Consider the following 27,051-nt stretch of genomic DNA (forward strand, 5'->3'; position numbering starts at 1 on the left):
AGCATTGATTATGGCACACAAACAGGATAAGCTCTTTTTTTTTTTTTTTTTTTTAGAATGTACATGGTATGACCAAAAGTATGTGGACACCTGAGTTTTGAACATCCCATTCTAAAAACGTAGGCATTAATATAGATGTGGTCTCCCCTTCACTCCTATAACTCCACTCTTCTGGAATACTTTTCACTAGATTTTGGACTGGGGCTGTGGGGATTTGCCCATTCAGCCACAAGAATGCAAGAGGTTAGGCACTGGTGTTGGATGAGAGGGCCCCTTAGTTCCAGTGAAGGGAAATTGTAATGCTACTTCATACAAAGACATTTTAGACAGTTGTGTGCTTCCAACTTTGCGGCTACAGTTTGGGGAAGGCCATATGGGTGTGATGGTCAGGCGTCCACATACTTTTGAACATATAGTGTATTGATGTGTAAACAGATTTTTTTCTAACTTTTACTAACAATATCCTTTTGATTAAGTGCCATTTGTTCTGTCTGCACTACTGTAACATAAAATGGATATAAAAGAAAAGAACTATAACGTGATTGGTACAGAAGTCATTTTGAAAGCTGTTTGGTGTGCACTTAGGATTCATGCAGTACACAGTACTACTGTAACTAAAAGCTTCTTCTCATCCTCAGCATTATGTTTTTCCACTGCAGTGGAATTTAGAGGAAAGACCTTAGTCACTAAAACGTTGATCATTCATCATTCATTGATCTTTATTTACTGCTTTATCCTAGTCAGGGTCTCACTCAACTGTATGAAATGTAACACTGGGCACAAGATGGGAGAATTCACCCCAAATGAATCACCAAACAAGCACCCTTTAAAAGAGACTTTTATTCATTCATTCTTTGCAAAGTATAAGCTCAGCTTACCATGTGTTCTGACGTTACCAAGCCGTGTTTTCACTTTGTGTGTCATTCCTCGTTTGATCCTGTTTCTGTCCATAGTTCATGTGTTTATGGCCTGACCTAGTTTGTCCTGTTTGCTGACTGTCTGTCTTTTGCCGGATTTTTGACCACGAGTTTGCTCAGTGATTTTGGATGATTTGCTTTGTTTTCATTAAATCGGTCTAATACAAGGATTTACACACATGCAGCCTAATTCAAGACAGATCTGATTTCCAGCATCAGGACAGGTTACTGAAAGTGAGTCTATCCTGTGCCACTTCAACACCTTTGAGGTGATACTAGAGAAGAAAACTTGCCACTTGGGTACATTACAGTTACCCAACCAGAACGAACAGAAGTTAAAATGTACTTTAAATATGCTCCACATTAATGGAAAGGCAATATCTTTGCAAATACTCAAAAGCTGATCAAGCACACCATTGATTAATCCAGAACTAAATGAAAAAACAGTGGAAATTTTATTTGGAATACAAAAATATAAAAAGACATAAAAAAGAGGGAAAATGGAAAATATAAGCAATATCAAGCCCTAATCCCTTAATTAAAGCAGTAGTCAATGTGTTCAAGGAGCTTTCTGTGCTGGCTGACAGGGTATGAGGCCCTGCAGATGGGACAGTCCAGAAAGCGCTCATCCAATGTGTTGGAGCTCTTTAATGGAGATGTGGGGTTCAGGATACGGTCCTGATTGGTCGTCTTATCCAAATCCAGCCTGGTGCATGAGCTTGGCTCAGAGAACCGAGTTTCTCGCTGCAGTTTCTGTATATTGTTATTAAAATAAATCAATCAATAAATAAAGTTCACTGATTTGGATTGACTGAATTACTTTTTGATTTACTTATAAAATCAACTTTACCTTTTTTTTAAAAGTGATACTTTGGTGAACGTGGATTTCCGCCGACTCCAAGCGTGTGATTTGGTCTCTAGCCTTGCGAAGCTCCTTCAGCACTTTGTGGAGCAGGTGCTGTAGACTTTGTCGGTCCTGTTTCTCGTTCTCAAAGTCTCTAGCAGACAATTGGATCTGCCAGATAAAGTTGGAAATGCTTTAGAGAATCGTTCCATCATCTATCTGGTAATATAAAGGTTCACTGAAGCAAAATCTTGTACCTGTTGCTCTAAAACAGCCATTCTTTTCTGATCTTCATGCCGTAAAGCTAAAGTTTGTCGCCAACTTCTACGCTCCACTTGCAGCTCCTCCTGGACTCGCACCACCTCACGGCTCTTCTCTTCATACTTGGCTTTCAGCTCCACCAACTCGACCTGTAGGCGGCTCGCTCTTTTGCGTTCCTCCTCCATCTCCCTCTGGCTCTTCTGCAGCTGCTTCTCCTGCTGCATGGAGGCAGGTGACTGACCTGGATCACGGTAGTCAGAAAGACAGACCTCTGAATATTACCTTTCATCAAGTTAAGAGAATCTTGAAGCACCCAGTAACCTTAGATAACCTTAGATAACAGATGAAATTTGCCATTATAGTAGAAAAAGAGCAGATGTGAAGTGGACCTTTAAAAACATTTGTTGCAGAGTTTCTCGTTGCATGTAAAAGAAGTGAATTCACTCGTGACATCACTTCCTACTGATTTTTCGGTGAGACCCTACCTTCTGATTTGGTCTCTTCGTGCTGTTGTTCTAGTGTTCGCTGGGCTTGGTTTAACTGCTGCTCGAGCTCTATACGTCTGGCCAGATTCCACTGCATACGGGACTCTCTCTCATGGTCATAAACTTTCCATTTCTGATTTTTTTCCTGAGCCTAGCACAGGGGGAAATAAAACACATGTCGTCAGGTGATGAGTTCAACTATGCTGAGCAGCAACGGAAAAGAAAATCTGAGTGTCATGCTGTCTGTCGACTCACATCTTGCAGTTGCTCCTTGAGAATGGCGATCTCACCTGAAGGAACCTATTAAATACATCAAGTATGTGATTCTTCACCTAGAACTACAACCACATATTAAAACATTTTTATACCATGGTGTTGATGAATACTCAAATCTGATGTACAATCTTAATGTACTTGCAACTTTATAATCGTCTCATCCACCATGAAAAGCCACCCTCTCCATAAAATCTCACTCATTCAGAATTATTCAATACAAATTAAATCTATCTAGACAGCGGGCTAGCCTCCAGAGGAAAACCGTATTAGCAGAACGATCAGTTATTTGCAGCTGTTCAGTTTCTTCACGTTTTACCACTATGAAGAAAAACTATTCACTTTTCATATTATTGCTGATATTTATTTATTCATTTGGAGAAAAAAAAATATGCAAAGTGACTCCTCCAAGCATGGAACACAATAGTTAAGTGATTCAAAGCTTTGAAACTTGAAGTCAAAACCTTGTGCTTCAAAACAGTTGTGTTCCTCGACCTGTAAGGGGTGCATCGTTCATAGTCTGAATTCTACAGACAAAAACAGACTCACCTCCAGCATCTTGGCTTCATCTGACTCAGGACATGCAGGATAAAGCCTTCCATTTTGTTTCGACATGTCCTCCAAGGTCATCCTCAGCTGGGCATTTTCCTTCTTTAATTTCTCAAGTTCAGCTTCTACAGCCTTTGAGCCACTGCTTTTAAATCCTAGTTTCTTTGAAAACGTTTTCATGGCTCCTTTAAATCCCATGATTGTTCCCTGGAAAACAAGTGTATACCAAGCATTAATTTATTTATTTATGAGTTAGATAGATTTAATGATCCTGGAGGGAAATTCACCTATTACAGCAGCAGACAGATAGAAGTATACTAAACGTAATTAAACATGATATTAATTAACAGTATTAATTAGTATAAGTATTTTTATTTGTATGCACCTTGATTAAATGTTGTTTATGTGGTGTTATTAAAAGACCTTATGAGTTAAAAGGTAGCTTAATTTTTTTTATTACATAATTTTCTACCAGAAATACATTTAGGGTATTGATTAGGTAAGGAATAAAACAAGATAAAGTGCATTATTTTTTAATTACAGCACACCGGAAGTGTTTAATTCCCCTCATACCACAGTAACTTGCTAAAAGGGACCATTTTTAATGAGTTAATGACACACACAGCGTTGATACCGTTCCAATGGAGGCACCGAGGTTGCAATTCTTCCGGACCTGAAGGGGGCAGCAAATACGCGCAAGTGTTTTAGTCCGTCCACAAGTGGTGAAGAAGAAGAAGACGAACAATAACAACAAGCACACGGGAAAAACTACAGAAGTTTATCTCCACCGCGCGAAGTGTGTCATGTTCTGCGTTTCATAGCTATAGTAGTGGTTTAGTACAAGGGCTTCAGAGCGCTCTCATTATTCTCTCCTGCTTTATTCTCTCCTGCATTAACCATCTTTCTGTAATAAACCGTTTTACCTTCAGAGGACGAGTCTGCGAGTGTTGTAAAATGTCCACTACAATTTGGCGTCTCCTGGCTGGACTGCACGAGTCTTTCAGATTTTCTGGAGAAGTCTGTGTTGATGTGAAGGAGGTTTGTTCTTTGTCGTGGAGACTGAAAGACTGATGTAGCCTCACCACTGACCGGTAGACGTCATCAAGAATTTAGAATTTCATGATGTCATGATGTCACGATGTCATGCAGACATAGTGTACTGCTCTCATAGTGTACTGCTCTCATAGTGTACTGCTCTCATAGTGTACTGCTCTCATAGTGTACTACTCTCATAGTGTACTGCAGACATAGTGTACTGCAGACATAGTGTACTGCTCTCATAGTGTACTGCTCTCATAGTGTACTGCTCTCATAGTGTACTACTCTCATAGTGTACTGCTCTCATAGTGTACTGCTCTCATAGTGTACTGCTCTCATAGTGTACTGTTCTCATAGTGTACTGTTCTCATAGTGTACTGCAGACATAGTGTACTGCTGTCATAGTGTATTGCTGTCTCTGTGGAAGGGAGTCAGTGATATAAGAAATTTATTTATTTATAAAGAGATTTTTTTAAAAATGATTTTTACAAATGGTGCTCAACAAAGGAAGCTAATTTGTGTTCAATTGAAATAAAGCTCATAGATGATCAATTTTATGTTGAATTCACAGACTGAGCTACTTTTGGGACCATGTTCAACGTGTGAGATAAATATATAAGTTTGTATATTCCCTCAGTTTTAGTCAAGAGGATTCTGCCCAAAATAGATAAGTAGATAAGCAATGATTTAAGGATTTTTTCATCCCTTCAATTTTAGATTTGAAGTTTGAGTGTTCTGTATTAGCACAGTTCTTGGTAATCATAACCCCTGGGTACTTAACCTCCTCTTTTACTGGAATACCCTCTATTTCATCTTCTAGAGAAAGTCCTGCCAAGAATATCAATACCTATATTATCCTCAGTTTTTATTTTTTATGAAGAAATACATTAATTGAACTGCTAGGTTAAACAGTAATGGTGAAATTGGGCATCCTTGGTGGATTCCTCATTTAATCTGAATTCTGGGTGATAGACCCAGGTTCAGGGAAACACTACTGAAAACATCATTGTAGAACATGGATGTTACACTACGAAACATGGGACCAGAGCCAACGATTTCTAAAATATCAAATGCCTTATGTATCAAATCAAATGGCATCAAATGCCTTAAAATATCAAATGGTATCAAATGCCTTGAAAAAAATCATTTCAAGATAACGGAGAAAAAGACATACATTTAAAAGCGAGAACTACAACCTTACTGAAGTCGTTCCTCCCACACAGGCATATCAACAAATTTACAAAGACCCATGTTACCTTATGAACTCACCCCTGTGACCAACGCTATAGCAACATTCAGATACTATTTTCATCAGTATCGTAGCAGGGCTCTACGCTAACAATTTCTTTTAGGAGCACTTGTGCGCCGAATTACAAAAATTTTTGAGCACGGTTGAAGTTTAGGTTGTTTTTTTATATTTATTTATGTTTTTTAGTGATGGTAACATTAATGTGCCACAATATAACACACAAGTAGGCATGAGAAAACTTGAGCTGGTCAATTATGACAGAATTTAGGAACATAGTGTGAGTCATAACACATTAATTTACCTTCTGATAAACTAAATTTCATATTTTCAGTTCATTTTACAGACTGTATGCAGAAAACAACCGTTAAACCTGTGACATGAGTGACTGGTTAAATGAGTTTAATTACTGTATAAGTTGAAACATACAACAACGTTAAAAAGGACACATGGTACAGGAATAGTAATGTAAATAATCTAATGTAAAAATGTGAGTAAAATTTATAATGAACAATTTCTCAAAAGCTGGAATGTGTAAATGCATAACTAAATTAAATAAGCAATTTGTAGCAAAAAAACAACAAGCAATTGTGCAACCATTGTAATGTGCGCTATACATCATAGGACTTCATAAGGTGTCTACTAGATCATCCAAACCACAGCGTGAAATCTGTAGCCCTGTGTATTTAATTTTTAAGTATCTAATTTACTCTTTCTGTTTGCACAGGTGTATTACTGAATCTGGCAAACATTTCTTTTCACTGCTGTGGACTGAAGTGGTGTCATCCTCTTCCACCACTTTGATCAAAACGGTCCCCAGCTTTAGTCCAGCCACACTTGCCCATGAGCAGATCGGATGTCCACATGGTTGAGTTCAGTCCAGTGAAGTCTGAGTTTGCATAGAGAAAAAGAGATCACATAAATACAGGTCAGGAAGCCAGGTTCAGGTGTGCAACATCAGGCATTACCCATCTGGCTCCACATTAAACCACTCCCCTTTGCTCAATTATAATACTAGAATTACAGCTCAGGCTCTCTTCTGACTAATGTCTGGTTCTCTAGTACTAACTTTCTTTGCTCCAACAAATCATCAAGTTATTTGGTGTCAGTTCTTTGAATATTCATAAATTATTATAACAAACTATTAGAAGACGATGGAAAGTTCTCTAGCTAGCTACCAGACTAAGATTCTGGGAGGTGGGGCTTTGTGTACAAGGAGTAAACCCAACCTTTTCAATGTTTTTGTAGTTTACCTTACAACTGCTAGAGCCCAAATCCTACCTAATACATATTTCTTACTTCATGATGTTCGGTTGGTCTTTTAAGCTTCATAACAAGCTGGTGTCATCAGTCTTACCTTGGTGTTCAGCTTCAGCTCTGAGTATACAGTATCAGCACCAACACTGGCTTTTTCTAATTGGAGCAAGAGATCTTGTATTAATCTCTAGAAAAATCCATCTAAACACATTAAATAATGGTTTTCTCTACCTTTTATTCTCATAGATTTTTTCTGTGGTTTTATTACAAGTTCACTATAAGTCACATCACCACCACTGGGTTCAGCATCAACATCTGCAGAGAGAACAAAACCATCACAGATCACCAGCCTTATAATACATCATTCATTACAGCATCACTTACACCACAGTGCTGTTGAAGTCTCAGTTTTTATAGAAACATTTCAGTGGCTATTTGTCGGTTTAAGGAAGTGGCGTCTTTGTTCCTTGGACGTTTCTGGTTAGTTGTCGAGCACATTCAAAACAACAGCAGGTGCTTTATGCACAGTGAGATTGCGATATTGTATCTTGCTATTAAAAATGTCAGTATTAAAACTAGGACCATGTTGCTCGGTGGTTGGATGCTCCCTCAGGCCCAGATATAACCTACTTATTAAATTAAAGTGTTTAGATTTCCGAACAACAAAACACACCTGGATTCCAGCAGTGAAGCGAGAAGCTGTATACCGATTAGCAATTCTAGGATATGTAGAACACACTTCAGCTCTAGTAAATAAACAACATTTGCGCCACTGAGTTGTTTGTATTTCTTTTCATGCATTATTTAAATATGATGCAGCATAATTTGAGCCAGCGTAGTGGCTCCGTCATTGTTTTCATATTGTGGCGCCAGGCCGGTAGCCGGCGCACAGGAAACGAAGGTCGCTCCTCACGCGACTGCCGCAGTGGCGCAGAAGACACAGTTCCGCTTCAGCGCCACCAAATGTTTTGGACATCCAGAGAGCACGTGGCGGCGGGGCGGGGCCGCCGACACACCCACGGTTCGTGAATGGTGCACCGTGTGGAAGAATTCCACCATCCAGCAAGCGAGGGGGGAGTATAAAAGGGCGATATTCCACTCGTAGAAAGAGAGAAGTATCTCCGAGCATGTGCGCGAATCTCTGGCGTGGTTTATGCAGTTTTGCCAACGCGTGCCTGTCTGCTAATCGCTGTTGTGTGTTTTTTTGGGTTTCAGGTGACTCCGACGCGAGTGACGGCTCCGCCCCGCCCCTTTGGCTGTAACCGCCAACGGCTGAGACCCTCACCGCCCAATCGCCCTTCAACCCAACGGCTGAGACCCTCACCGCCCAATCGCCCTTCAACCCACACACACACACCCCCGTTCACCGATTGTCTTAAATAAATCCCCCATAACATTGAAACAGCCTCCTGCGTGTCTGTGCTCCGCCCACCGCTGGCTAAAATCCTTACACTGGTGGAGGATGCGGGCATGAGCACAGACCCACCCGTCTAAAAAAAAAAAAAAAAAAAAAAATAAGCGTCCCCCCCCCCATTCTCCCTCTCCTCCATTGGGGATTGTTCATAAACATGGATCTGATGCTGCAGCACCTTCTGGAGGCTAGTATCCAGCAGCAAATGGTGGCACAACAGCTCGCCTACAGCCTACAAGCGGTGACACAAGAGCTAGCGGCCCTGAGGACAGCGACTCCTGCAGCTGCTATGCACCTCCCCTGATCCTGGCTGTGAGGTCCGACGCCTGCTTCCCCCTCTAAACCCCGAAGACGACATCGAGGCCTACCTCGAGAAGAGTGGGACCGCGATGAGTGGCCACGCATCCTCGGCCCGCTGCTTTCCGGGGAGGCGCGCACGGCCTATTACTCCCTCTCTGTGGAGGAAGCAGCTGACTATGGAGAGGTAAAGAGGGAGGTCCTGGCATAGTGTGGGCGAAACCCGCTCCAGGCAGCGGCAGAGTTCCACCGGTGGTGCTACAGGCCGGGAGCCAAGCCACGTGGACAGATGGACACCCTCCTGCGCCTCACCAAGAGGTGGCTCCAGCCTGACATGCACTCTGCCTCTGAGGTTGTAGAGAGGGTGGCTGTGGACCAGTTCCTGAGGACCTTGCCACCCACAGAACACCAGGCCGTGGGGATGCGAGCCCCCAGGGAACTATTGACTGCCCTGGAACACACCCTGACCACCCTGGCACTCGGCAAAGAGGGACAGCACCAGCAAGGCCACCCGGACTACGGGGCGCCCCGGGACGAGCCCAGCCCGACCGAACCAGACCATGTGACACTGAAGAAGACCCAGAAAACCTGGCCGGCAGGACGTGTCCTCCCCACGCTGGATCGGCCAAAACCGCCGCAGCGAGCGAAAGGAAGCACGAGTGCAACAGGCCTACCTGGCCCGAGGCGAGGTGGACGCCGGGACAGAAGGTAAGCTGCACACACCTTCTAACCCTCTCTCGTCTGTATTCCAGCAGGTAAACCGGCAGGGGAACTTTGGCCAAGAGCAGAAAGAGAACAGCCGCCTGAAGTATTGCTGGGCCCAGGTGCGCCAGATCGAAGGGATCGACCAGAGCCCGAACCAGAGGCTCCCCTCCTCTTACTTTATGGTCAAAGGAGGCTTACTGTACCACAGACAAATGTCATCCAAATTGTACAAACAAATGTTCCCAACTTTTCCACCAAGGAAGTAATTGTAAGCACCCAGACTGCGATAGGCTTTTACTGCATCTCTCGTGTAGACGCACTGGCTCTCAACCAGCTAATGGTACGTGTCTGGATAAGTATCTTCATGTAAACGTTTAATGTTCTGTGTGAAAAGTTCTCTCCCTGGGTAATGCCACTTCATCATTTATTTTCAGTTTTTGTAAATACCTCAACAATTCAGATTTAGCTAGACCTAAAAAGTATGCGCTAGTCATTTTGTTTTGACTCGTCTGGGATTTAAAAATAGCAGAATGGAAATGCTTCAGGACCAGACATGTGCAGTAGCACTGTAACTCGTTTATTATTGTTTACGTCCTTAAAGTGGTCTATAGTAATAATAATTCCTTTATCTTTCAGTATGCACTGTAGCATCTGTTCAGGACAGTGATTGTCAGTGTAATAGATGACTGTATATAGTGGACACTGTTCCACTTGTAGATTTATGTGAAATGTCTCATCATTAAAAATACTCTACCGTTGTACCCCTTTGCCTTATTTTTCTCCGTGACCTCCGCGTAAGTGTCTTCTCTGCTCTCAGCTACAGCTTCACTTGAACACAGTGCAGTGTGTTAATCACTACAAGACACTGCTGTACTTTACTGTACAATATTCATCTACAGTTATGTCTCCTACTGCAACAGGAAGTGTTTGAAATAAAGCTACCTGTTCCACTCGTATCTGCCTGATCCACAGTGGTATAGATATTAGCATTTCCTTCTGAAAACAGAAGAAAAATTCTCAGAAAAATGCAAAAAAAAAAAAAAGTTGTTTTATGAAGAAATGTAGAAATAAACAGTGATTGACAGAGTGTCTGACCAGCCTGAAGTGGTGTGTGTCCTGACTGAGAGTCTTCAGCTCCTGACCGGCTCTGATTCTGCTCTGATGTCTGATTTCCTATAGAGGGAGACAGATTCTACATCTGACCAGGGTGTAAATATTGTAGGAAACACTTTATTTTACACAGCGCTGATTACAGTACACTGTACAGCCCTGTAGGGGAATTATATATATAAAAAAACCCCAAATAAACAGTGAGGAATAGTTACAAATACTAACTATGGATATAATGCTAATAACAGTGTCATTTGACAGGGATTTCCATAGTTAATACTGGAAAGTAATTTTTTGTTGTGCAATCTACATTTTATTAACATTGTTTAATTCTGTACACTATAATCTGGACTCTGACCGTATTAATTTAAATGTGTCCAATATTCTAAACAAGCCCTTCTTTCATCAAGTTAATATTTCCATATAAATCAGTATTATACTCTATGCTATATACTCTAAGTAAGTATTATATTCTATATTACTTAGATAAAGCAGTTATCAGACCTTTCTTTATTTTGCAGAACCACAGCAGGATCATTAAGATTAATAAAATAATGAAGAAGAAGGCCACACTCAGTCCCACAGCCACTCCTACTGTTCCAGTGCTGGATCTAGAACCTGAGCCTGAGAAAAGAAAGAGACCAGAATTTAAGCATTTAAACAGTGTACATCTAAACGCTGTCATTTAAGATACAAATAAATAAAAATAAATTCTCACAAGGTTTCACACATCTGACTGAGACCCAGCTTTTCGGTGACACTCCTCTCTCTGGGTGTTTACAGTGGTAGAAACCTTCATCTGACTTTGAGACGTTATAGATGATCATTTCTCCTGTAGTCTGTGTCTGGAGAACTGATCCATCTTTATAGAAATCAGCTCGGAGGTTTGAGGACTTTGTGTAGCGATATAAACAGCGTAGAGTCAGAGGATGTCCCTCAGTCACAGGATGGACAGGACTCTCCAGGATCACACCAACATCTAGAACACAGAAAATCACATGTACAGCAAAATGGATTACAACATGAATATTTCTTTATATAAACAGTGACTAATTACATAAATATCCTTAGTTTATGGTGTGTAATACAATAACTAATTGATATGTATTATAGTGTAAAGCCAATACTGACTGAAAGTTACAGAGACTGCAGTTATTTGAACAAACTCTGATCAACACTACTTGATTTCAGTGTGAAACTCATTAGTGTTATTGTGTTTGTGGTGTTGAACTGGATGAAAACTCTTTAGGAGTGTAAAACTAGAGTTGTGTAGAGTCACATTACAGCCTCATTCAGTGTTTTACCTGCTCTACCGTAGCGGATTCAGCTCATGAGAGAAACTCCACTGTGCCGTTCTGTTGCTGTCTTCAGGTAATATTAAAATGACAAAACATTCAGAACTTTCAAAACATTACTGAGATAAACCAGTTCAGTGTGTCTTGTTGAACAGTTCTCCCAGTTGGAAACTCAGAGTTCTGAATATTCTGTAATGAAACATTCCCCTTTTCCTTTAACAATAAACACACTACATGAAGACTCACCATGCACTGTGATGTTGACAGGATTACTGTTTTCTCCAGATTCAGACTCACACCAGTGAACTCCAGTGTAGGATGTGTAGAGGAAGCTGATATTACATGTAGATCCTGTAACTGATCCCCGCCATGAACAATCTGACCCTCTCTCACTGTGTGTGTATCGAATCACTCTCCATCCAGTGGAGTTACTCTGGTCCTCACAGCTCAGTGAGAGAGAGTCTATAATAAAGTGTTGAGCTCTGCTGGGATTGATGATCAGAGAGACTGGAGGAGATTCACCTTAAACACAGAACATTATAATTCACGTGTTATTATGATTGTGTTTTCATGACATAACTTACACTGAACACATTTACACCTCGTTTAATTAAACAGTGCTATTTGAAGGAGAATAATCCTCTACCAGTGCTTAGGGCTATTCAACTGCCTTAAACATTCCTCACTCAGGAGGGTGAACATGAAGATTTTTACACCAAACATTATCACAGCTGTGAGTCTCCAAATTTAAAATCAATGCTGTGTACATTTATATATTTTATTTAAGCATCTATATTCAATACTGCAACACACCAGTGATCCATAGTGGCTGTCGAAGGCTGTACTCTGTGGAAAAGTGTCGTTCTTCCCTCTCTCCTCTGCACATATACACTCCTGTGTGATTAAGAACAGCAGGACTGAGAGTGTAGGAGCCTCCAGATCCTCTGCTGCTGTCTGAGAGGGGCACCACTCTATACCTGATACGGCCATCATTGTCTCTGTATGGAACATCTCTGTACCAGCTGAATTTCCAGCCTGTAGAGGAGTCTGTAATCTCACAGCTTAGAGTCACTGAGTCTCCTTCAGTCAGCCAGCTCTGTGGAGATACACTCAGTACTGGCTGTGATCTCTCTGTACACACAAATATATAAACATATAATATATATATTGCAGTATCTGCACATTTACTTTATACACAACAATCCTGCTATGACTAAAATATCATCTAAAGAGTACAGAATAGTAACAATACTAAATATTAATATAAAACTAATTACACTGAGTCATTAGACGAGGCATTAGGAATGTGTTCATTCTTCGTGTCCTCATCACTGCATGGTTTATTTTTTGATTAATAAGTAGGATCACCTGTACCCAATGGTCTGTATGTCACGTATGAGTGAATCTGTCACTGAGAGATTAGAGAAAAAAAATTAGCACCCTGGTATAACGACCAAACGCGAACCTTAAAACAGACAACTCGACAATTAGAACGTAAATGTAACGTAAACGTCAAACCAAACTGGTGATATTTCAAACAGCATGGAAGGAGAGCCTACTGAAATATAGGAAATCTCTTGGCGATGCTAGAAAAATCTATTTCTCCACCTTAATGGGAGACAACAAAAACAATTCTAGATTCCTTTTCAACACAGTAGCAAAATTAACTAGGAATAAAACCACTACAGAGAGAAACACTCAATCACTACATAGCAGTGAAGATTTCATGACATTTTTCATTGATAAGGTTGAAAATATTAGACGTGAAATACAGGCCATTAAATTAAAACCGGACAGTACTGTAACAAACCCATTACATGATAATGTAGCAATATCAGATCAATGTTTAGAGTGTTTTGCTCCGCTTAGAGAGACCGAACTAGCTTCATTAATCTCTTCAGCCAATTCATCAACTTGCATACTAGATCCCGTACCTACATGTTTGTTTAAACAGATTTGTCCAGGAGTAATTGAACCACTTCTAAATATAATCAATTCTTCCCTAAGCACTGGCTATGTACCTAAATCACTTAAATTAGCAGTTATTAAACCCTTGATTAAAAAACCTGATCTTGACCCGTCTCAATTGTCCAGCTATAGACCAATATCAAATCTCCCCTTCATCTCTAAGATTTTAGAAAAGGTTGTAGCAAAGCAGTTATGCTCGTACTTAGATAGGAATAACATTCATGAAATGTATCAGTCAGGATTTAGACCTCATCATAGCGCAGAGACAGCGTTAGTTAAAGTAGTAAATGACCTTCTACTGACCTCTGATCAGGGTTGTGTCTCACTGCTTGTGTTACTCGACCTTAGTGCAGCTTTTGATACTATAGATCATACTATTCTCCTTGATATATTAGAAAATGTTGTTGGTATTAAGGGAACAGTCCTCTCCTGGCTCAGGTCTTATCTGACCGATCGTTATCAGTTCGTAGATGTAAATGGTGATTTCTCCATGCGTACTGAAGTTACTTTTGGAGTTCCACAAGGTTCTGTTTTAGGCCCACTGCTCTTTACTTTATATATGCTACCCCTAGGTCAAATTATTCGTAAACATGGAATTAGCTTCCACTGTTATGCTGATGATACACAGCTGTATGTTTCAGCGAAGCCAGAGGACAGACAGAAGCTTAGTAAAGTTGAGGATTGTGTAAAGGACATTAGACGTTGGATGTTAACTAACTTCCTTCTACTTAATTCTGATAAAACAGAAATACTTTTATTAGGACCACGTGTAGCTAGAAGTAATCTTTCTGATCACATGGTTACTCTGGATGGTCTTTCTGTTTCATCATGTGCAGCAGTTAAAGACCTTGGAGTGATTATTGACTCCAGCCTATCATTTGATGCTCATGTAGGTCATATTACTAGGATAGCTTTCTTTCATCTCAGAAATATTTCTAAAATAAGAAACATATTGTCACTACATGATGCGGAAATACTAGTTCATGCATTTGTCACCTCTAGATTAGATTACTGTAATGCCTTACTGTCTGGATGTTCCAGTAGGAATATAAATAAGCTCCAGTTAGTCCAGAATGCAGCTGCTAGAGTCCTAACTAGAACCAGAAGATACAACCACATCACACCGATATTATCAATACTGCATTGGCTCCCAGTAAAATCTCGCATTAACTATAAAATACTTTTATTAGCCTATAAAGCACTAAACGGTCTTGCGCCACAATATCTAAGCAACCTTTTGGTTTTATATGATCCGCCACGCCTACTTAGATCAAAAGATGCAGGCTATTTGACGGTACCTTGAATAGTGAAGGCTACAGCAGGGGGAAGAGCTTTCTCTTATAGAGCCCCACAGTTATGGAACAGTCTTCCTATTAGTGTTCGGGACTCAGACACAGTCTCCGTGTTTAAGTCTAGGATTAAAACGTATTTGTTTACTCAAGCCTACCCTGACTAGATTCTGTTCTACTACTTCGCAGTCATAATAATCTTTTTTCTCCCTCTCTCCTTCTGCCGAGCCCCACATGAATTTATGGAGATACTAGAGATCCAGATCCTTTCTGCCTCTGGATGGAGCTCAAATCTTCTCTAATTCCAGACTGCTGGGACTACGGCTGCTCCTAAGGCCATACAGACTTCATATAAATCCATAATGAACTTTTTCACACTATGTGTTGTTACCCAGATGAGGATGGGTTCCCTTCTGAGTCGGGTTCCTCTCAAGGTTTCTTCCTCTTAAAACATCTTAGGGAGTTTTTCCTTGCCACCGTCGCCACTCAGTTGGGATTATTTACCCAACTGGCTTGCTCAGTTGGGATAAATTCACACCTTTAATATCTGTATACCATGTTGATATTTCTGTAGAGCTGCTTTGAGACAATGTCTATACAAATAAAATTGAATTGAATTGAATTGAGAAACACACTCAACTGCTTTACTTTAACATCTCACCAGCCACAGATGAACACTTTGTAAAATGATGTATTTCAAGATGTGTTTTAGAATAAGAAAAGAAACGAATAGTTATGTAATATATTTATTAACAATCCTTCTGATTTTAAAGCTGTGATGAAAGAAGTGGAAAATCCTGATGTACCTCTCACTTTATGTGCAAAAGGAGCATTAGTATGGAGTAAAGAGGATGTAAGAGCGCTGTTCACTGACCCTTACTCAGAGACTTTTATTATGAGAGCTCATGTTATTATGAAGCGGCGCAGTTCTCCAGGAAGGAAAAGCCACATTGCAACCACCAGAGCTGTGAGTGTTTGTGTATGCACTGGCACTGTAGACGAACAGCGATGGTGTTATCAGCCCCAAACTAGTGCTTTGTCCGAAATCGCCTACTGTGATAGTATAGTATATACTATATTCTGAATTCGATACTATATTATGCACTATATTACTCACTATACACTCTGCCGTCTAATGTATGACTTCAGAAGGCAGGGGCGGATTTAGTGATTTGGGGGCCCTAGGCAAAATGTAGGAATGGAGCCCTCATTTCAGTGTTTTAACATCGATACTTAAATTTTCAGCATATGTTATTTAGCATTAATAACAATAATCAGGGTGAACTGGGACCAAAACGTGGCCCTGGACTTTCTGGCCCAGAGCGGACCTCCACACCCGGCCTACAACATGCCACATCATAACACACCAGCTCATTGATGGTTAGACCAATTTTTAACACCAGTTACTAGAAAAAAACACTATATTGAAACATAAATGCTATTGAACAGATATCAAGTCATATTTGTTAAACAGGCAAACAGAAAACAGAAGAACAGTGTGACAAAGAATATAAAACAATCAAGACAGCGTGTTAGCTAGTGAGGGGACATCATCTGGGTGCAGTGTAGGAGAGCTGCACCACTCAGCTGTACATCTCCTCAATCAGGACTGAAACTTCATATTTTAGCACTAACATGAATCCACATCTCATCATTTTACCCCCAAAAATAGACCACTACTACTACAACTACTACTACTACTATAATAATAATAATAATAATAATAATAATAATAATAATAATAATAATAATAATGTATTTTATTTTTCTAATGTTAATATTATGAAATGAATCTTGATATTAGGCCTATATTAATAAATAAGTCGATTTCACTAGATCGTTAACCAAGAGCAAACAATAAGTCACTGTATGGTACAGTAGGACAGCAGCTTATTAAAGTATTTTTTCTAAATTGTGGTAATATTTATTTGAAGTAGCACTGAACATGAATCCACATCTGAATGGCACACTATCATCATGTGACATTAAACTCATATGATCATGTCTGCAGAGTTCAGGGTTTCATTTGGGAGCAGGTCAAAGTGCACTTTAAGTTCCCGGATGATGCGCTCATTCAACTGAAAAAACGAAGTGTGGAATGATGGACACTTCATGCACTCAACAGTCGCAGCTTTCCTTAAACAGTAAAGTGTACCAATTCATTTTTGTAATCTGTTTGGCTATTTCGCTAATGTTAGCGCCATCGCATTACGTGCATTTGACGTAATTTGCCGTTGACCGGGAAACAGCATATACTTCCAGTTAGTACAATACTGAAAATGTGCCATTTGAGACCATACTACCCTTCTAAAATTCATACACTAGATGGCAGAGTGTATAGTGTATAGTATAAGTGTATAGTGAATTGTATGTTATTTGGAACACACTATTTGTTTTTTCGGTTGAATGAGTGAGTCATCCGGGAAGTTAAAGTGCACTTTGTTTTTTGGGGTTTTTCCAGTGTGAACACACTAATCACACTATTTATATTACAAAATGGCACAGAATAGTGCATAAGTGTGCAATTTTGGACGCACTATATGACTACTATCCCAAACATACTACATCTGCCATGTTGGCATTGTCATGTGACCTTCGACATCATCATAAACACAAAAATCTTAATGGGAACACCAGGTTAAAGCAACCGCACTAACGGCAAAATGCACATCAGGAAAGTTAACTGAATCAGTAATTTAATGTGGGAAAATAACTGAGTTAACTCAGATGAAACAAATTGACAAACTCTGCATGGTAATGTGCAAACAACCTTCTCAGCTCCAATTCAAACCAGACATGTACACATAAATAAACAAATAGATGTAGAATATAACTATATATAATCACCTTGAGCATGTGGCACTGGTGTAAGTGAAATCAGCACTGAAACAGAACAGAAACAGAGAACATGGAAAAGATTTAACGTATGATTGAAAGCAGAATATATTCGACAAACTGATCTCACCTGTAAGGAACACAATATACTGCACTCTCATTTATAATTAAAGTCTAAAAAGACTAAAGTAAATGCCATGGTCTGCAAAGAGCTTACAACAAATGTATGGGCTCACTGTTGAAAAATATTAATCTTCAAAAGAATTTCCAAAACATTACATATACCATGGAACAATAGGAAACCAGAAGTGGAGAAAATGGGGCACTACAGTGACGTTACCAAGAACAGGACGTCCCTCCAAAATTGATGAAAGGAGAAGAGGGAATCATGAGGGAATCATGGATAGCTCCAAATACCAATTTATTTAGCAAAAACTGCAGGCCTCTGTTGTACAGCTGAAGATGAACAAAAATATTCACCTTCCAACACAACCACAATCCAAGTCAACAAAGAAATGGCTTCAGAATGGTCTTGCATTCATAAATGGTAAATGGTCTGAACTTATGTAGTGCTTTTTAACCTTTTTTTGTTCTACAAAGTGCTTTACACTGTCTCATTCACCCATTCACACACACCAATGGCTGCAGAGCTGCCATGCAAGATGCTAGCCTACCATTGGGAGCAACTTGGGGTCCAGTGTTTTGCACAAGGACACTTCGGCATGTGGAGTCACGTGGGCCACGAATCAAACCACCAACCCTACAATTAGAGGTCAACCCGCTCTACCACCTGAGCCACAGCCGCCCCTTCAGAAGAAGAAGATAAAGTTTCGGAATGGCCCAGTCAACCATAATGAAAAGAGGGTCTTAATGCAGTGTTCAGACATGTGATAGTGTTCATTTCAATTATTTTATTATCTCCAGGAAAATCATACCCATAAATGTATGAGATGTAAAGGAAGAACTGTTACACATGCATGTTTGCAGGTCCACATCTAGTGTGAAGGTTTGCCCCATAGCTAAAAGTGATATTCCTCCTCACGAGCGGTACTGTAATCTACATATAAACGTAGTCTAAACAATTATGCACCTTAATCATTTAGAATTTTCATTTAACATCACATTACAAATATTTATATTATTATATTATTATAAAATATATTAAACATCAAGTTGTAAATCACAATAATAATTTATATGTGCATTATTATCCACAATACCCAAGTAAATTTGTAAAGACCGTTGAAGTGTGAAATTTAGTGTTAATGTAATTCCATGAGCATGTCTCTGTAACGTAATGGAGGCTGAGACGGAAGCAAGTGCAGGTTAGGTAGTTTAATACAATAGTCCAAAAGATCAGGCAGAAATCAATGTACATAGGCAGGCAAGGGTCAATCGAACAGGCAAACAGTCCAAACTAGGCAAAGCAAAGAGACAAGGTCATAAACAAGAGCAAGGTTAAAACCAGAATAAACAAACACAAGATCAAGGCATCAAGGATTGGTAACAACAGAGACTGAAGGCAACTGAGCGTATACTTCACAAAGAGTGAATGCATGGAAGGTCCTTTTAAACTGTGGTTGTGATTGTGCTGTGAATTGGATGCAGGTGTGCGATTAGAATGAAGGTGATTGTTCTGGGGATTTGTCCATGGCGGCCATGTTTGTCGGCCACAGTGCAGGATGGGAAATGTAGTAACTGGTTTGCTGTGAATTGACAGTCTCCTACTTTGTCCGTGACCTGTAAAGGGGGTGTCTTCACCACACCTCCAGAAACCCCCATTCTACATTGCAGTACTGAAGCCCCTGGCGTTTAGTGAAAGCCTCAGGCGAAAACCATGCCTCACCTCCCATCTCTACTGCACACACTTTGTCTCCAACACTCTCTACTACACACACTCTGGCTTTAATTTTCATTTAATGATTAAATGTGAAGAAGATGGCTGATTTTGGCCAACAATAAGTTCCACTTAAGTAAGCAAGTGAAACAGCAGTGAAGTTATATTTATCCAGCATAGTTTCGAGTCAGTTATCACACATTCACACCTCTGCCTCTTCTTCACAGCTGAACTCGGGCCAGTTACTTTAAAAAGAAAAGCAACACCACAATGACCAACAGCCTATCCCTGCTCTCAGGCCTCTAACTCAACTAACTAATCGGTAAATAATAATTACTAGTTAAAAATAAACTCTGTGCATCAGTTTGGTATTATTGTGCATTAGATTTAACTTTCTGTATTGAGATGTTTCCCAGAACAGATGATAATAGAAACATAAATGGAAATTTAGGTTATAAGACATTTTCTCAGTAAGTCTAGTTAACACTAACATGGTTTTGTTAAACCTTTCTGTGCACAGGAAACACCACCAGAGTCTCACCACAGCAGCTAAAGACATTTCAGTTAGTCACAACCCTGACTTCCATTGGTGAAAGTACAAACACCATCCAGTCATTTTCTTTTAGCAGATCAAATGATCATGAGAGGTTGTCACTGAGCAGCAGATGACAGCAGGACACAGAAGATCAGATACAGATTCCAACAATACAGACTCGTTTACACTCATTAGATTATTTAAACCCTGTGTTTTAAACTTGCTCTACTTGTACTCTTACCTGTTGAACTATCATAGTTACTGAGAGTAGTTACACATCAAACTAAACCCTTCTCATAACAGATATGGATACACTGATCCACCTGAGCAGTCATGCTGAAGTACACACAATGCCCTAATCACACAATAAACTCATCACTCAGGACATTCAGACTGCAGATGAACAACTTTATACCCACCACTCACTCTAATGAAGACACAAAGAGAACATTTACTCACAGAGCATCACAGCGAGTGGACTGAACTCCATCCTGTCTCTCTAACGACTGACTGACTGACAGAGCAGTGGTGTGTGGTAAAGTCTCAGCACTTCCTGTGTTTTCTCGCTGTCAGATTGCACCACAAGGAAAGAAAGAAAGAACGAGAATGGGTGTATCTACAATCTTTAACTTCTGTTTTAGTACATGCAGACTCTGTATCTGCTCTTCCTTCCTCTTTCCAGAATAATACTGAATATTAAATACTTGCTGTTTCTCTCTAACACCCAGACACAAAAGAGGACAGTGTTCTCAAGGTCCTGTGTTCTCACAGAGCAAATGATACAGAAAGAGAGAGAGAGAGAGAGAGAGAGAGAGAGAGAGAGAGAGAGAGAGAGAGAGAGATTGCGAGAGAGAGATCTTCAACTTCTCTTTTAGGAGATATAGACTTTGCTGTGCCAGTTCCTTCCTCTTTCTAGGTAAATCACAGTGTTTTTAACTCACACAGTTACATACATACAAAAGTGGACAAATGACAGCAGCAGTGGTCAGCTAATTTTATCTTGGATATATATAATATAGTTTGTATATTATGTAAGCCATAGAAAATCACTAATTGGATGTGACAGGTATAGGTCAAAGGTCATAATCATTAAAATTAAATATAATGACAGGTCAAAGGGTCATCATAATCACTTATAATTACGTTAAATCCGGTTCTGATGTATTCCAGACACAAGTTGTTTCCTTTCCCATAGATTGTGATACGCTCATGAGTTAGGCCTAGGTCAAAAAGGTCAAGGGTAAAGAGAGGTAAAATCGAAATAATCGATTCTCTCACCGGGTTGAGCTACATAATGCAAATGTAACGCGTTTGTTCGACCACCGAAAAGAGCATCTCGCGGGTTTAAACGCTCAGGAAAGTCAAAGTCTTTTAGAAAGTTTAGCACGTGGTTGTCGTTTTTTTTCATTTCATTCCACTCGCGTTCCCACATCAGAGTGACATGCAAATTGAGAGTGTCTTGCAAATTCTTAATTCTCTCCATCGATTTCTGACGGATATCTGCGAAGGTAGCATTGGATTTGGTAAGAGGATGCGGGGTCATTGAGGGAAAACACTTTTCACAACCGTGATAAAAACATCCAAGAAACTCAAAAACCTTACATTTTCCCATCCTCACAGTAACCATCTACGTAATAGTTACCAAACCTGACTTCACCTTCGTTCAAAGCGTGGCGAATGGGTAGGTTTTGCGTTTTAGAAACGTATTCGAGCCATTGTATGGAAGGTGATGAGTAAGATTTCTGAGCGGTGATGTAATTATCAAGTGGCGGAATAGCTAAAGAGTCTTTACGCAGGAACTTGGTTCTAAAGATTTTCATGCACACAGAAGCGATCGTTATGCATTTAAAAGGATCGACCTTTGTACTTTCCAGAATTTCTTCTCTGAAAGCTATACACCCCTTTCTCAAAATCTCTACGTCGTTCACACAGTATTCTGCCATCTCTTTCTTGAAATCAAAGACTTTGTCAGAAACTGTTCTGTACCACTTAAAGAATTCTTCTCTATCCTTAGGCATCATGCCATCTACACCGTAAAACTTAGGGTCAGGATACGGTCCTACGTAATCCTGATGTTCTACGGCGTTCCAGAAATGGGGAAAATAACCTTTCTTGCTTTCCGAAAACCCATGGCTTTCGGGATGCTCCTCAACTTCATGGGTAAGAACGATAGACTATCAATGTAGGACTGGTGAAACGCGGTGTCGATGAAGCACAAAATTTTACCACCTTGCGCTATGATTTCGGGTGTGATTCCTTCTTTCACTAAATGGTTTAACAAAAGGTATGAATCGAACCCTCTAGCTTTATGCGCGATAAACGTGTAAGCGTGGTATGTATTACACCGAAACTTTTTAAAGAAGGCACTGACGCAATCATCCCCTTCAGCCACCCACTCCTCTCCCTTAAAATCAATCTGTATCGTAAAATACATAATCCGTATTTTCGCGTTCTTTCCTAACCCGCTGTATAAAACATCTATGATCGATATCCTCGTCGAGTTTTTGACCACAGAGCATGCATTTCGGATGTGTGCACTCATGTTTCTCACGATTAGAAGGTTTATCCCTTATCACACGTTTACATTTACTGCAGTAGAACCCCGTTTCACACATAGAATATTCGCCTTTGCTCGACTGAATCTTCGCTTTATGTCTCTTGAAACAATATTGGGATCTACACAATCTCTGACACTCTGGGCATTTAGTTACATTCTTTGGGTGTTTGTAACATTCGGGGTCGTGACAAACGTTGCAGCTATATTCGCATTTATTTTTCAAAAAAAACGTCAAACCCTGAGTGACAGAAATGACATACATGACTCGTTCCTAAAAGTCCGGTGATACTTTTTACTCCATAATAGTGGTTGTCATGCAAAAACAAGTAAATGGTTTTTTCGTGGGGAGTCTTGCTAGTTTGAAAGAAAGAGTAACCGGCTTTGCTGACAGAACAATGTAAGATTACGATTTTACAATTCAAATGACTCTCAAATCTCGGTACGTCAGCGCAGCTGACTGCGGTGTTTATGGATGATCCCACATCGTGTTGTAATTGTCTAGCGATTTGTTCGGTTTCAAAATCGTTTTTTTCGCGATTCAAAAGTTGGGTGACACACAAGGCGAAGCACATATTGTCTCTGTTGTGAAAAACATATAGATGCTTCATTTTCTTCCGCATGGTTTCTGAATTGAATACATGGCCTATTTTCCTTCTAATTCCACCGCCCCGAGGTGGACGGACGATCTGGACAACTATTTCAAGGGTATCATCCGTAAAAATTTCGCGTTTACTCTGAATTACATTTTCGAGCACGGTCAGAAAAGAATGTAAATCGATGACACTGTTGTCTAATTGAACGCGTGATGAAACATTGACCGTATCACCTCTGATTTCAATGGTGACGGCATCCTCAGCAGAAATTAAACTATTAGCAATTCCAATCACACTGTTTAAAATCTCTAAAACATAATTATAAAAATCTGCAAAGCTGTCAACATTAGCAATTGAAGAAAAATTCACTCTTCGCCTAACCTCAGTGTTGTTGAACCTTTCACGATTAATTATCCTAATATTAGGATCTAACCCACCCCCATCTTGCTCAACTCGGATACCGGGCGATTGCATGTTTTCCGTTTGAGAATTTTAGATATCGGGCGAATGCATGTTTTCCGTTTGAGAATTTTGAATATCGGGCGATTGCATGTTTTCCGTTTGAGAATTTTAGATATCGGGCGAATGCATGTTTTCCGTTTGAGAATTTTGAATATCGGGCGATTGCATGTTTTCCGTTTGAGAATTTTGGATACCGGGCGAATGCATGTTTTCCGTTTGAGAATTTTAGATATCGGGCGAATGCATGTTTTCCGTTTGAGAATTTTGAATATCGGGCGAATGCATGTTTTCCGTTTGAGAATTTTAGATATCGGGCGAATGCATGTTTTCCGTTTGAGAATTTTGGATATCGGGCGATTGCATGTTTTCCGTTTGAGAATTTCGGATATCGGGCAAATGCATGTTTTCCGTTTGAGAATTTTGGATACCGGGCGATTGCATGTTTTCCGTTTGAGAATTTTAGATATCGGGGGAATGCATGTTTTCCGTTTGAGAATTTTAGATATCGGGCGAATGCATGTTTTCCGTTTGAGAATTTTGGATATCGGGGGAATGCATGTTTTCCGTTTGAGAATTTTGGATATCGGGCGAATGCATGTTTTCCGTTTGAGAATTTTGGATATCGGGCGAATGCATGTTTTCCGTTTGAGAATTTTGGATATCGGGGGAATGCATGTTTTCCGTTTGAGAATTTTGGATATCGGGCGATTGCATGTTTTCCGTTTGAGAATTTTGGATATCGGGGGAATGCATGTTTTCCGTTTGAGAATTTTGGATATCGGGCGATTGCGTGTTTTCCAAAGGACGGTTGCACTCATTATCGTTTTCCGAATTTTGTGTTATATTGACAGGGTTTTCGATTAAGTTAACCAGACTGTCATTTATCCTCATAAGACTTTGATTAAGTTCGTATATCATATCACGAGAAGATGTCGGTCTAGGTTCCTGAGCGTTTTCCGGAGTTGAGACGGTATTCTGTTCGGGAGATAATGAAATATTTTCATTGAGTTGATTCACCGCTTCTATTAAACATGGATTTATCTGCATAGATTGTCTTTGTTCGTTTAGGTTATGTTGTAAGTCTAAAAGACATTGATTTAATTCGAAAAATATGTCGTGCGACGCCACCGGCGTGCTTGATACAGTTTGACTGGAATTTCGGCTGGGGTTTTCATTTTGAGTATTGCTCTGTTCTGACGATCTTAAATTTTCATTCAACTGATTGACTGCATCGATTAGATCAGGGTTTAATTGTACTGAATGACCGTGTTCATTTAGGTTATTATGTAACTCTAACAAACATTGATTTAATTCAGAAAATATACCGTATGGCGTCACCGGTGTGTTTGTTACGTTGTAATTTGGACTCTGATTAGGTCTCTCACTAACAACCTGGTGTGACGGAATTAAACTTTCATTCAGCCGGTTGATCGCTTCAGTTAAATATGGGTTCAGGGTTGTGTACGGATCACGATGTAACAGACCATTTGAAGAACTCTGGTTTCCATCACAACAGAAATCATGCGGTGATGGATTATTTTCGGTTCTCATTTTTTTAGTCACTGTATCCGAACTGCATTTCGGTCGTTTCTGCGCCATATCTATCACACAATTTTCTGATCAACTTTATGTTCACTGTGAGACAACTATTCAAATTTTCAAGTGTGTTGTACAGTAAAGGGACAAAATCCGTACCTCGACCAGATTCAAATGTAATATCAAGCTGCCCAAAGTTTTCCAATAAAGCAGTCTTTGCTTGGAAGAATTCACGCCACGCTGTACAGATCTCCTGCAATTCGAGATCGGGTCGAATGTCGGCTTCCGAATTGATTTCCTCTCGATCTTCTACTGCATTGAAATTTCCGACATCACTCGTATCGATAAGTCACAGAACAAGTGAAAGAGTTTTTATTTTTGTTTTTATTTTTAGCTGGGTAAATAGAAGGCAAAATATACGTCATCTCACCTGAAATATCTCCGCCGTAAGCACTGATAGTCAAGACGCCCTCATCTTCTGAATATGACACAAACAAAAAGTTATAATTATGTATGAAAGACTTTACAGTGTGAAACATTCATGATTTTATGTTATGACTTACGTGTAGAGCTCAGATTCAAAAGGCTTCGATCAGATGTCTCGGAAATTTCATCGTCAGAAATGATGACGACACTGTTATCTACAAACAGTAAAGCAAATAAAACATACTTTTAGTACCTTAACAGTTCCCTTTCTAGCTCGCTACACAGATCTAAGAGACAAAATTTTATTACCTAGCAGACTCGCATTCGTTTGATACGTTATCCTATACACTAGAATCAGACCAGCTTAGTTCGGTCTTGCTCTGTAATATAAATGTATTGAACATTAAATTTAGATATAGTATCGTACCCGTTTACATAATGACCAGATAAGGATGAGGATTGTTGTATTCAGAAAGAATAGTTTTAAATTTATATCAATATCAATATCAAATGGATAATTACATAAACATTGTATTTTGATTTATAATGAACTATTTCAGTTGTTTAAAATACATCTTCTTACCTGCTGAGAAATCCATGGTGTCTGGGAGTTTTGAAGGATAGAGTCTGGAAATTCTTTCTATCCCTTCGAACTATTTGACTCTTTGCTGATTTTTCCAACTAACGAAGTGTTCGCTTTTATAGACAGGTTCGTATATGTGTGTGTGTGTGTGTGTGTGTGTGTGTGTGTGTGTGTGTGTGTGTGTGTGTATGGGGGGGGTGGTAGTGGGTTGGGTTGGTATTCATGGGAAAGCTATATGGTAAAGAACATGCAGCAATACTTATGATCTCTTTGTGATGGGGTGTGTCGTCACCGGTTAATACCGAAACACAGTGCAGTGAAACCTGGCTCTTGCAGAAATGTGTTGCTCTGATGCGGTATTTGCATTGCAGAGATGTACTGCTCCATTTACGCCTGTACGCATCCGGGGAAAAGAAGTCCATTCTAATAATGTAGTCAAAATCCTTGCACCATTTTCTGAACTTTTTCCAGTCACACTCGTTAAAAGTTACGCTCTCAGTAGCGCAGCCCCAGCGGATGTGACCCGGGACCGAGAACTTGAAAAGCACAACGGTTCCTTTTTCTGCACTGAAAAAAAATCCGGCTGTACATCCGTTTGACATTACCCAATGTTGAATCTTTTCATGCTCTAAATTTTTTTGTAATCTTCCCAAAAAAGAGTGAGTTTTTTTCAGTGCATCAGGACAAGCAGCAGACATGTTGTAAGCTCACACACGATCTTCGAAGTACAGAGTATTTTTAA

The 27,051-nt window shown here is 39.8% G+C and overlaps 3 protein-coding genes across 4 annotated transcripts; 1 reads left to right on the forward strand and 2 right to left on the reverse strand.

Moving 5' to 3' along the window:
- Positions 1 to 1,353: 1,353 nt before the first annotated feature.
- On the reverse strand, positions 1,354 to 4,413 carry LOC128610483 (centrosomal protein of 55 kDa-like). Its single transcript, XM_053629823.1, has 7 exons — positions 4,253 to 4,413; positions 3,330 to 3,536; positions 2,763 to 2,807; positions 2,508 to 2,658; positions 2,019 to 2,263; positions 1,768 to 1,932; positions 1,354 to 1,670 (listed from the first exon to the last, which is right to left on the reverse strand). Exons 2-7 carry the CDS (start codon positions 3,525 to 3,527, stop codon positions 1,452 to 1,454), a joined length of 1,023 nt encoding a protein of 340 aa, XP_053485798.1. The 5' UTR covers positions 3,528 to 3,536; positions 4,253 to 4,413; the 3' UTR covers positions 1,354 to 1,451.
- A 2,558-nt stretch (positions 4,414 to 6,971) lies between these two features.
- LOC128610486 (zinc finger and SCAN domain-containing protein 22-like) lies at positions 6,972 to 10,031 on the forward strand. Of its 2 annotated transcripts, none has more exons than XM_053629826.1 (2): positions 6,972 to 7,999; positions 8,086 to 10,031. In XM_053629826.1, the coding sequence occupies exon 2, from the start codon at positions 8,868 to 8,870 to the stop codon at positions 9,288 to 9,290; it is 423 nt and encodes a 140-aa protein (XP_053485801.1). In that variant the 5' UTR covers positions 6,972 to 7,999; positions 8,086 to 8,867; the 3' UTR covers positions 9,291 to 10,031. The 2 variants fall into 2 exon arrangements, with proteins under 2 accessions (XP_053485801.1, XP_053485802.1); XM_053629827.1 differs by having other exon boundaries at positions 6,972 to 7,891.
- Positions 10,032 to 10,984: 953 nt separating this feature from the next.
- Positions 10,985 to 20,726, reverse strand: LOC128610745 (low affinity immunoglobulin gamma Fc region receptor III-like). The gene is made up of 6 exons (XM_053630162.1): positions 20,612 to 20,726; positions 17,793 to 17,828; positions 12,502 to 12,819; positions 11,935 to 12,210; positions 11,131 to 11,372; positions 10,985 to 11,017 (listed from the first exon to the last, which is right to left on the reverse strand). Exons 1-6 carry the CDS (start codon positions 20,640 to 20,642, stop codon positions 10,985 to 10,987), a joined length of 936 nt encoding a protein of 311 aa, XP_053486137.1. The 5' UTR covers positions 20,643 to 20,726.
- Positions 20,727 to 27,051: the final 6,325 nt, after the last annotated feature.

This window comes from Ictalurus furcatus, chromosome 7 (assembly GCF_023375685.1).
Source record: "Ictalurus furcatus strain D&B chromosome 7, Billie_1.0, whole genome shotgun sequence".
Lineage (NCBI taxonomy): Eukaryota > Metazoa > Chordata > Actinopteri > Siluriformes > Ictaluridae > Ictalurus > Ictalurus furcatus.

Coding starts and splice junctions, on each gene's coding strand:
- LOC128610483 (XM_053629823.1), bottom strand. CDS start 3,527: ATGGGATTTAAAGGAGCCATGAAAACGTTTTCAAAGAAACTAGGATTT. Junction 2,808..3,329: donor ATGAAGCCAAGATGCTGGAG/GTGAGTCTGTTT, acceptor TGTATTTAATAG/GTTCCTTCAGGTGAGATCGC. Junction 1,933..2,018: donor TGGCTGTTTTAGAGCAACAG/GTACAAGATTTT, acceptor TTTATCTGGCAG/ATCCAATTGTCTGCTAGAGA.
- LOC128610486 (XM_053629826.1), top strand. CDS start 8,868: ATGGACACCCTCCTGCGCCTCACCAAGAGGTGGCTCCAGCCTGACATG.
- LOC128610745 (XM_053630162.1), bottom strand. CDS start 20,642: ATGGAGTTCAGTCCACTCGCTGTGATGCTCT. Junction 12,211..12,501: donor ACAGCCACTATGGATCACTG/GTGTGTTGCAGT, acceptor TCTGTGTTTAAG/GTGAATCTCCTCCAGTCTCT. Junction 11,018..11,130: donor CACCGAAAAGCTGGGTCTCA/GTCAGATGTGTG, acceptor TTCTTTTCTCAG/GCTCAGGTTCTAGATCCAGC.